Below are 11,583 nucleotides of genomic sequence, written 5' to 3' on the forward strand. Positions count from 1 at the left end.
CCCAGCAGTTGGATATGGTAAATGAGTGCCAACCAGCTAAGTGACAGGGAACAACACTGAAGGCTTTTGTAACTTTTTAACATGTGAGCTGATGGCTCACTTTACAATTATGGGGTGACATTTTTTTGCCTGTGCTTTGATAACAACTGAACTATTACAACGTTGAAACATAAAAATACCAAACTTGGGCTCACTGTGTGCTGTGCGCAGGATGATTCACCTTGCCACACTTAACTGCCACTGATGGGATCCTCTTGTGAAGCTGCAGATGTCAAAGCACCACCATTCAACCAGGGGTTTTCTCACGCATGCGCAGGGGTGAAAGACCGTCTCATCGGGGGGGAAAAAAGAAGTTCACACACAAAGCCACGCCTGCGCGGTGTGCCTCTCATTACAAGCGAAGTTGCTGCATCTTTTTAGGAAGCTACATGCTTTCTTTCGACACCCAAAGGTCGCATGGTGTCAGGGACGCGCCTAGTCACGGGAACAGACCGGAGCGCGTTCATGAGGTGCAAGATCGCGCTTTAACACTGAAGAGTATCAAACAGCGTGCGGGGATACAGCCTAATGGTTTACATTGGGCCACAACGAGCAGTCAATGATTTGCGCCAAGCATCTTTTTTCTTGTCCGCCGTTTATTTTGCAGAGCTTTTGTATTTTGCACGGGGAGAAACGGACATAGCAAACTCATCTGTATGATCGGGGAGCAGGAGCACACAGTATGGTCCGGGAAACCAGACATTTATGGGTGGGAAATTTACCCGAAAATGTACGAGAGGAGAAAATTATTGAGCACTTCAAGCGGTGAGTAGAAACACAAATGAGCGGCGTGTGTGTATGTGTGTGTGTGTTTGTGCGCGTTTTGTAATGTTAAGAGCGGTGCACGTCCAGCATCTCTCTCTCTCTGTTGTGTCACATTTTAGAGAAGTCGGGATGAAGCAGGAGGTTTCCCTGTAGCAAAGTCCCATTTGGCAACTGTGCTGTCAGTCCCCCCTCTCTCTCTCCATACACACAATCCGAGCAGCAACAACAACACACGGTGCTCCTGCGTTTGAGCTGAGACGAAAAAGCAAAATCTGCTAGCACGCCTCAGCCAGCCCAAGCCAAGCAGCCAGCGGACATATGGTTTTGCCATTTTGACACGCTTATTAACTTGTCGAGCTAGGTGATAACTTTACTCACCCCTCTTACGTCTTCCTGGTGCGCATTGCCAGCAGGCTGATTTTTAAGCAGGCTGACTTTTAAGCAGCGTACCTTTCCACCGGGTGACCGTAAAGAAGGGGCTTTTTCTTGTTTATTGTTTATTGTTTTTGTGGTGCACAGTCAGTGTAAACAAAGTTCAGTCTACCCGGAGAGCCCCGTGCTTTTATACGTGCCCGCATCTCCGGCAGACACCATAAAGTCTCTGTGTTTGCTTCTGCTGTCTGACTCGACTCTGTGAGTTTGTCAGGTCACTGCTTCCAGTCAGACCTGCACACACAGACACACACACACCGCGGTGTATTAGCACGCTGTGCACCCATCTATGAGAGCGTGCCGTTTGCTCCGTTCCTACATCTTAACACAAGTCTGTAGAAGCCGAAAGGTGACGCCGTCACGCCGCCGTCCACGCTGCAACATCGCCGCGGCAAACTGGCTGTGATTGACCGGGCTCGGCTGTGCCGCGGAGCAGATGTGCAGTGCTGTAACGCTGTAGTGTTTACAGAAAATGGTTGTTAAAACGGCGCTGACTCGCACAGCCTGCAGCGTGATCTGATTTCAGGGAAGATCAGACAGCATATCCATGTATACACACGCACACACATGTATATTTGTAATGCAGCCTGCCATAATCGCACTGAGCTCCATTGCTACTTTTGGTTAAGAGCGAGCCGCTGGAGACTGTGTGCCTTTAGCTCTTTGTTATCTTCCTCGGGCTGAACAATGATTTAAATACGTTTTCTTTCTATTTTTTTTCCCTGCGTGTGGCTTTCACGGTTGTCTGCGCGCTCTCGCCTCTCTCCTCTCTCGGCTGTCAAGGAAATAGCAGCCCGCGTCTCCGTTCATATGCTGGAAACCAGACAGCCCCAAAAACACCAGTTTGCCCATATGAGACCTTTTTTTTTTATTGTTGTTGTTTTGGATTTTTAATTATTATCACTGTGTGGGCGTCGCCATATCGGATGAAAGCTGCTAAATGGCAACATTAATCCTTAATAACCACAGTGTAACCGAAAGCCATACTCGTCCCACAGCACCCCCCACCTCCCCCACCCTCATCCAAACCTACAGCTGGATGAAATATAAAAACAGATGATATGCATTTGGTGCTTTGCCCTCTCGCGGTCTTATTATTTGCAGTGGGTTGATGCAGAGACTCAGCTACAAATATGGCTCGTATCTAATACGTGCAGCCTCCGAGAGCAGCAGTAAAAATGAGCTACCTATATACACCGTTTTATTTACATAACCCCCTGTTTGAAGTACAACGTAACGTTATGTTTGGGGGGGATGGCGACTGGCAGCATCTCTTTCTTTTTTGTGCAGTAGGGGGAACGGTGCTGGCGAGCCCTTTCCCCCCTTTTTTTCAGCTCGCTACATCAGCTCCAGCGTTAACCCAGAGGTAGCGAGGGTATGCAGGTGCATGACAGCCCAATGTGTGATAGAAGTCATTGAAGATGGGGGACGACAGAATGAGTAAGCAGTGTGAACAGCTTTTCTAAAATGGCGTCGGGGGCTGTTCGGTGTTGGGAACTGGCATGCCAATAAATTTTGTGATCACCCTACTGTCTGTCTTGGACAGCAAAAAAAATCACACTGCTAAAAGACCCATTTTTTTGGTGGTGGTGCGGGGGGGCTATAGAAGATGATAACAGCTTATTAACTCTCAAGTGGGAGAAATTTTCTGTAACAGCCTCCTCATCCCAAAATTGAATCCTCAGTTCATCAGGTGTTTTGTCATTTTCAAGACTGAAAAGGGTGTATTCAGCAATTATAACTCCCTTTACACCTTAAAAATAAATATAGGCTATAATATATAATATAAATATACTCTGCATGTGTGTCTTGTATACACACACACACACACACACACACACACACACACACACACATATATATATATATATATATATATATATATATATATATATATATATATATAAATAAATAAATCAGTAAATTAATGAGGAATTTCTTAAAGAAACCCCATCGCTGTATAAACTGCTCAAACCTCATCTGTGTGTTTTTCAGTAGCTGTGTCTTTGTGGCAGCACCTTTTGCTCGGAAAACATGCTAATTTTAGAAAATCTATGCATTTATTAACACGCAATGTGGCAGGGTTTCAAGTCCAGTTGCTGGGTTACTGTTGCCGTGTTAGAAAGTATCACAGTAGGGAAAGTAAGAGTAGCAAAATTGCCTCATCTCCCTCGTTGCCACAGACATTTGTGCACATGTACGCACAGTCAATTTCAGGACTGTGCAGAACCCTGTGTGTTTTTCAACATTCCTAAAAAGTTATGCAACACATTTGCAGCTGCAAACCTGGTGGTAACCATGCTTTTAATCTATTCTGACTTTAGATATGGACGAGTGGAGAGTGTCAAGGTCCTGCCCAAGCGGGGATCAGAAGGTGGAGTCGCGGCCTTTGTGGATTTTGTGGACATTAAAAGTGCTCAGAAGGCTCACAATGCTGTCAACAAGATGGGGGACAGAGACCTGCGCACTGATTACAATGAACCAGGAACAATTCCTAGTGCGGCGAGGGGGCTGGACGATAGTCTGTCCTTAAGCTCTCGCGGCCGGGATGTATCAGGATTCACAAGGGCGGCAGGGGGGGCCGTGTATGGGCCCCCCACGTCGCTTCACAGCAGAGATGGACGCTATGAACGCAGACTAGACGGGTAAGTGGACAAAGTTTCTCTGAAGGCAGGGGGAACCGTAGTTTCTGGTAAACACCTTACCTCCAACCATCTTTCACCATCTGTTCATTTACCTGTTTGGGGGTTAAAGAGGAGAAAATGAGCTTGTGTTCGACAATGAAATCTAATAGGAATCCCTTCTAAGTTCCTCAGAGCGCAGCCAGCGCTCCTGGATTCCTACTTACAGGTAGACACTTAAGATATTTTTGTTAAAACGAGGGCACGTTTGCAAGTGTATCTGATAGTTGAATGATAGTCAGTAGTTTAAATGGCTGTTGGGGATTATCTTTGTGACCTTTAAGCATCTCTGTGAGGTGGAAATATCATTTGAGGAAAATACGGGGCAAAGATTGGATATCGTAAAATTTCCCAGGATTATTGGCGATTTCTGGAAAGAGAGAGAGAGAGAGAGAGAGAGAGAAAGATAGAGAATACAGAGTGGGGGAAAGAGAGAAAAAGAGAGAGTGGTCCAGCAGCCATCCCCGGGATTCCCCTAATCTGGAGTTACGTGCCCTTGTCGGAGGATTAATATCACCCCTTTTTCATCATGTAACCAAACAACCAAGAGCACACATTACATGTATAGAACACCATTGTTTGGATTAGTCTAATTTGGCTTTAAGTTATAATGCCCACCTCACTGAGGTGTGCACTTCTGTCGCGGGCTGGAGTCATGTGGAGGATCTACAGAGGATATTTATTCCCCACTGTTGGATTAACTCTGGCCCAGTACTTAAAGGATATGCGGTCATTCTAAAGGTATGGGTTGCTTTCTTGGTTCTTTTTTTTCATTTTGTTTGGGATTATGTCTAAAATCAGGGCATTACAAATTGAGTGCTGGGAGACCTCTACTGGTGATCCGACTCAGTAGAATCAACAGAAACAAGTGAGCAAAAGACTTTTATTCCCGCCTTATTTTTGTGGAGATGATTTTTTTTTCTTTTTAAACTTTCCAACAACTGAGACTTGCAGACTCGATGAGCAAAGCGAACATTTGGATCATACAATGCAAAGAGGACTGCTGGAAATTGTGACTGGAAAATTGCTACCATCCATGCTATTGGAGATAACCTACGTCAAATTTCTGGATTACCTCCTTCTTTCCTAAATGTGGAACTATAATTAAACTTTGGATACAATTACACCGTGTCAGCAGCGCGTTGCACCTATGAACAGTGTTTGATATTGACTCTGTCCAGGCTGGGACAGCATGCACTCTCTTCTGCTTGAAAGCGAAAAGGCAGACATAAACATCCAACAGTGTTTTGAACTGTTATGCATGTTGTTCACCGTTGGGATGAGTATGGTGCTACTATGAACAAGAACTTGGATTACTCATGTGACATCTTCCTCATTCCTAACTTTTTTGTGGCCATATTTCCTTCCCTCTACAAAAGGAATTTGACTACTTTGTTGCTGTGAACGGTGTTGGCCAAAGTGGAATGTGCAGGACTTAATGCAAAAGACGCAAGACTTAATTTTTCACATCAACCATTGCTGTTGGGGAATCACTGGTCAACTAAAGGTGGATTCCTGGATATCATGTATTTATTGCATCGGACTGAAATACAACACAGGTTTTGTTTTTTTCACTCCTGTTTGGATGGATATTTAGACTCGGACATTTTCCAGCACACAAAGCATCCTAACATGGATCTCTACAAGGCCAAAGTTGTCCTCATTGTTTTAACTAAACAGACACTACCACTCATTTGTGCTCATGAGGTCCCGTGTGCTGAAGACGAGGATTACGTATTCTGTTGTGAACTAGTTTTCTTCATTTTTTTCCCTTCTCCACTCAACATTTTTGCCCAGTTTTTGCTCACAAAGTTCTATCTCCCAAAATTGTATTTGGAATAATAGGTCAAGTTACCACTCTCTCAAAAGGTTGGTATGTCCTGCCCTGTGCATTTTAGCTGTCCTCTCTAACCCCCTAGTTTGAACCCCTGTCTCTCTCCATTTTCCACACTAACCAAAATAGCTGGTGCATTATTACTGCCTGTGAGTTTGAACCTTACCTGTATTGCTTTCTTTGCTCTGCCTCTCACCTGATCTGACCCCACCTTCAACTCCTTCCCCCAGCCCTCTCTCCTCTTTAGAATTCACAACGCAGCTGATATTTATAACGAATGATCATTGTAAAGATGTTTTTTAATATAAACTATTAATATTTTAACATAAGAAAAACTACAGAATCTTTTAAAATGCTCAAAATTCAAGTATTTGTCACATACCTATGATTAAAGAAATATGCAGTGAAGTGTGGGGGTGGGATTCTCCTAATGGCTAAATGCAGTAAAATAGAAGGAAAAGAAATAAAAAGTGATGTAGATCAAATAAATTTTTTGTGTTTTTCACTAATTCAAGTTTTGTTACAGTCACACTTTAAGATTTTAGTTTGTTTATATATTTATTGCTTAATTAATTTTGCTTTGATTAATTTGATTTAATTATTTGCCTGGGCCCTGAATGTGCACGTAAGCATGTTCGGTCCATGAACCATGATGCTTATATTACCTTGTTTGTCAGAAATCTTTTTAGTTTTCATTTCTGACCAGTTGCTAGTAAATATTAGTTAATATAAAATCAATTTTACTTAAAAAAACCCCCAAAACAACATATTTACATATTACAATTCTGCTGATTTAATTTTGGTTCTTATTGAAATGTTGGTAGAGTGACAAGCGAAAGAAAATTGTAGTCATTTGTCAGCTCTGGATCATTTTAAATGAATATCTGAATTTTTGTCAGCTTTAAAACAAGAATCGAAATCCTAAATATCATTTTAAACTCTAGAAACAGTACAGTGGCAACAATATTTTAAGTAACTGTTTTACAAAAATGACCTACAATCCTTCCTGAAACACACGCTGCACATTGAATATTATTTTTATGTAGGATATTCCTTTTGTAATGTTTGTTAGATTTTCTGGCTTTTCTCTGCCACTTATACTATAGAAGCTTTACAATTTAACAAAAGAGATGTATGTAATGTTTCTATGTAATCGTGCAACTCACTGAGTGGTGAAGTGACCTCCAGTTATTAGATTAACAGAAGAAATATTCCTATTTTGTTGTTTTCAAAATTTTCTTTTTAATTAAATTAAACATTTAGATATCGCTAAACCCTAGCTCTGTAGTTTGTGTTCTAGCTTGCAAGACAAAGAGATTCTCAACAATTAGATTCAATTTGTTGTTTGTACTGCAAAGTGGATATTTAACAATTAACCTCTTATACTGATTTTAAATGGATGTGCATGCGTTGCTCCCATATGACGGAGCCTCCATACAAGGCAGCGTTTTGTCATGCTGCTGGCATGTCTCCTCATAATTATGCTATTCACGTGTCCCAAAACAGGTGCTTAGCATGCTCCGCAGTAGATAATAATCAAACACTGATGGAAATTCTGTCAAGAAAGTCTAACAGAATTATTTTTAAGCTCGATGAATAATGTAAAAGCCGATTTGTGTAGAGTGAAATTGAAGAGAAATTGAAAGGTATCTGTTGAGCAGTGAGCCTTGCGCCAGCAAATTAGCATTTTCGAGAGCACCTAGGGGTCAAGGTAATCCGTCATTTTCACAGCCGACATCGTTATAGCATAGATGTTATTCATGAATCCAGCACACAGATGATTAAATCAAATAAGCTGAAAGAGTATTTTCTCCTAACCTGCTCTACTCTTATGTATATGCAACAAAATACAGACATGGTGTCAGTCTCCTAAACTTAAATTACCCTCAAGAATTTTCAGCAGTGTGAACGCTGCATACAGTCTTTTCTTGAGTCTTACGACCCTTAGCAAAAAGACTTCATGGATGACTTCCTGGTTACTACCTGGTTATGTCAAAGGTTTAACACTGATGAATATTTCCAGGTTTGCCACTTTATGGTGCACAGAAGATGTTAAAATGGGTTATGAATTTAATACAAAGGGTTAGGTTTAAGTGGATGTTTGGGGGTCACCTTAAATATAGCAATAAAGTATGAGCATAAATATTTTGAACACAGGTGTAATGGCCAGATTTGGGAACAAAGCCAAAAAAGAAAAACCTAATCTAATCTTCAGCATCATTTACCAAATGACAGTGAGGAGGAAAGATGCTTGTGTCATATGTTTTAAGAGGAATTGCAGACGCCTTCTGTAACGCCAGGTCTAATCCATTTGCCGTCTCAGTGAGATGCAGGCAGCATCTGATTGAGATGCAGGCAGCCGATTTCACTACAGTTGTGGATAAAGAAATCCAGATCGTTAGGTCAGCTGTTTGGTTTGAATCACCAGATTTCATTAAACTGACATTTTTTATTTGTGCAAGAATTTCCACTAATTAAATGATCCAAATCAAGTGATAGAAGACTTGCAGTGGAATCCCCACTTTAAAGCTCTAGAGCACGAACACTGAAAAACTGTAAATGTAAAACCATTAAACGTGTGATGACACATACGGAACCAGTTGCGAAGCAAAACTCATTCATGACCGTTTCATAACCCTGACACTGCTTAATTACCTTTAATATGAAGCTTTTTTTTTTTTTTTGACCATGCAGTTCAACTACGGGCAAATAAAAAAGCAAGGAAATGTTTACATAAACACATTTTTAGACAAATAGATAAAAGCATAAAAAAATTCTGCTGGGCCAAACCTTTCAAAAGATTTGCATTTAGGAAATTTAAAAAGTCAGTCTGTGGAATAAAATGAGATAATGTTGTTTTTTTTTCAAGTCTTGTTAACATTTGTATAGTTTGCACATGAGGCTTTCTTTCTTTCAGACAGTGAGTTGTGCAGTGTGGAGATTGGCAGGAAATGTTAGGGGAGGAGAGAAGAAGGTAGTGCAGGTTCTGGAAAGCACCAGAACTATGGGACCTTTGTCAATGCACAAAATCAACCTCAAGATGTTTCAGTTTTATGATATGGATGTTTGTTGTTTTTTTCTCCTCTCTCTTTTTTTCAGCCTTATGAACAGACTGTGCACACATACAGCAAATACAGTTACTAGTATTATTTAGTTACTAGTACACTAGCTTTATGAAGCTTTGACTAGACATATATTTGATTAGTTATTTGATTAGTTATACCTTTGTTACACAGATATGAATATAATGTTTTTGCAGTAAATTAAATAAGACTTCGCAGTTTTTTCCTTTCTAAAGTCTGACTCTATAATCTAACTATTTTTCCATCCTCTGATTTTAACTTGCTAGAAGAATAAACGCCGTGTTTTTTTTTTATCTACAGAAGCACTATAATGAAGTTTTGTAACTGTTGTCATATTAAACCATATTCTGCCCTGTGTCGGAACATCATGGCTAATTTGCTGATTATAATTTGATCTGAATTCAAACGGTGGTAATTGCCGCCCTGTCCCGCTCATTATGGCGAGTTTGGTAATACGACTGCTGTAATGACACAGCGGTCGTATTACCAAATTAATTTCTGATTGCTTTATTCAGAAAGCGAGTGTTCGGGTCTGAACAGAATGTCCTTTCAGGGCCGTTTCTAATGTACGTCTTCACAAAAGATGCTACTGAGGAGATTCAGTTTTCAGAGGAACAAGTAGTGTCAAATTGTGTAACGATATAAACAAAAGGCTCTTCGAAAGTTACCTCGAAAACCTTTATCCAGGCTTGACTAATAAAACGCCTTTAGAAGTGGCTTCTGTTATAGTGTGCAGACCAGTAGGACTTTACAGCCTATAATGACATAATCTGCCATTCCTGTTATTAAGGTAGCTCTGATATATAATATAGATTTCTGTTCTGTTATAAATCAGATGCATGCCTTTTGCTGAAAATGTTAGTGTGCTATGTTGATTTACTGATATATCTAAAAAAGAATGAACATAAAGCTTATATTAACACCTTGGAGTTGACAGAAATGCACGAAAAACAGTCCGATAGCAGCATTCTTGTTCTAGAAAGAGGATTTCTAGTGTAGCTTTGGTCGCAGAAGAATCTGATACAGTCCATCTGAAAGCCATAAATGGTTTGGCCATGAAAACATGTCAGACTTGATGCTCAGTTTCCTCAAGCTGTTACTTTAATCCCCTTGGTATAGTGCTTTCTTTAAGATGGGGGGAAAAACTAGCTTGGCCCTTCTCAAAACACTTTGCCCAATCTTTCCATGTGTCCAATTATTGACAAACGCACCAGACACACCTGTTAATTTTTGTTTGTCCACTGTCTGATGCTAGCAGCTATCTTTTTATGCCCAAAGTGTAACTGTAATATAACTTGTTGTTTCTTCATGTTTGTTAGGACCGCTGAAAGTCGGGATCGGGGGTACGATCACAGTGCCTATGGACTTCACGAGCGTACTGGTAGCAGTTTTGACCGTCAGCGGCATTATGAAACAGACTATTACCGTGACGCGAGGGAGAGAACTCTAAGCACAGCTGGGAGCGGGTCTGGTACCTCCAGCGGAAGTGGTACAACTGTGCCGTCAGGAGTCGGTGGAACTATAGTTAGTGCCGTTTCTGGGAACACCGGAACAAGTGGATCTTCAGGGGCCACAACGGGAGGAAGCGGAGGGTCTACTTCCAGCGGGGTTGGCTTCTACCGCTCCCACAGCAGGAGCCCTTGTCGATTTGAGACACCCGAGCCTCGCTACGAGTCTCGAGCCCGGGAACCCTTTACTTTGGCCAGTGTGGTTCACAGGGACCTGTATCGGGAGGACAGGGGTCGGCGTGGGGAACGTTCCTACCGCCACAGTCGTAGCCGGTCTCCACATTCGACTCATTCACGAAATCCCTCTCCTCAGAGACTGGCGAGTCAGGCCACTCGTCCTCCACGCTCCCACAGTGGGTCAGGCTCTCACAGCCGTTCCTCCAGTTCAGACTCAGTCAGCAGTACCAGCAGCAGTACGAGTGGCAGGTGAGTGAAGCTTAATCTTTCTGTCAATATTTCTACTTATGTGCTGTTGTTTACCTTTGTGCATCCCAGTCTGTGGCCTTCTGGATCCAAACTGGCCTCTGCACTTGGAAATGAACTCATATTTCCGTCATTATCTGTGTTCAATAAAAAAGCGGTTTCTTCAGCTTATGTTTTTATCATCTGTAACTATGGATTGCGCAATATTTTTCACACCCACACCAAACAAACTCGGACTTGTGCAAGATGTGTGCATTTAACTTCTGTCATTCGTTAGCATAGGCTCTTTATAGAACAGGTGGCACCTATTTATGTGGAAGCTGTGTTTACTTTGCCTTTATGTCGCTTTCTTCACTAGCATGTGTATGTGTGGACAGACAGACACAGTGTTGTGGCCAAACCTGTAAAGTTAGGCTCGTTGTTTCTGTTTTAGAGACTGTGTCATATCTAGAGGCTCTGCCCAGCAGGAGATACAATGGGTGGAAGGTGACAATTGCAGAGAAGTGTCTGCACGATAGAAAAAAAATACATTTCACAAACACGGCATGACGGGGAATATTACTCCACACTTGATTGTCCCCCTCCCTCATTGGTTTTTAAAACTTTGCCCGTGTTTTATTTGCTGATAGGAGCCAAAGAAACTTGGAGAATGACCTTTGATACCTTTAGTGACACAATTGTTACGTAGTTAAGATTTGACCTGAACTGCTTTACATAAACTGGATTAAGTTGAGACGCATTTTATTTCTGCTAGGAAGGCTTTACGTTTACAGCTAGCTTGCCTTCGATAGAGTCTGGTTTCAGTATGGATCCATGTG

At 41.7% G+C, this 11,583-nt stretch overlaps 1 protein-coding gene and 1 long non-coding RNA gene across 2 annotated transcripts in view; one reads left to right on the forward strand and one right to left on the reverse strand.

Moving 5' to 3' along the window:
* The window catches only part of LOC146644963 (uncharacterized), a 63,264-nt gene that overhangs the window by 19,066 nt on the left and 32,615 nt on the right, over positions 1–11,583 (reverse strand). The window lies entirely within an intron of this gene.
* Positions 217–11,583, forward strand: part of spen (spen family transcriptional repressor) — a 27,753-nt gene continuing 16,386 nt past the window's right edge. The window contains exons 1-3 of the mRNA XM_085394084.1: positions 217–804; positions 3,561–3,881; positions 10,154–10,768. Of these exons, the coding sequence (XP_085250210.1) occupies positions 722–804; positions 3,561–3,881; positions 10,154–10,768 (1,019 nt within the window). The 5' untranslated portion in view covers positions 217–721. The remainder of the gene's footprint in view (positions 805–3,560; positions 3,882–10,153; positions 10,769–11,583) is intronic.

Source organism: Rhamphochromis longiceps, linkage group LG20 (genome assembly GCF_057381845.1).
Source record: "Rhamphochromis longiceps isolate RC_006_pf linkage group LG20, R_longiceps_female_GT1.1, whole genome shotgun sequence".
Classification (NCBI taxonomy): domain Eukaryota; kingdom Metazoa; phylum Chordata; class Actinopteri; order Cichliformes; family Cichlidae; genus Rhamphochromis; species Rhamphochromis longiceps.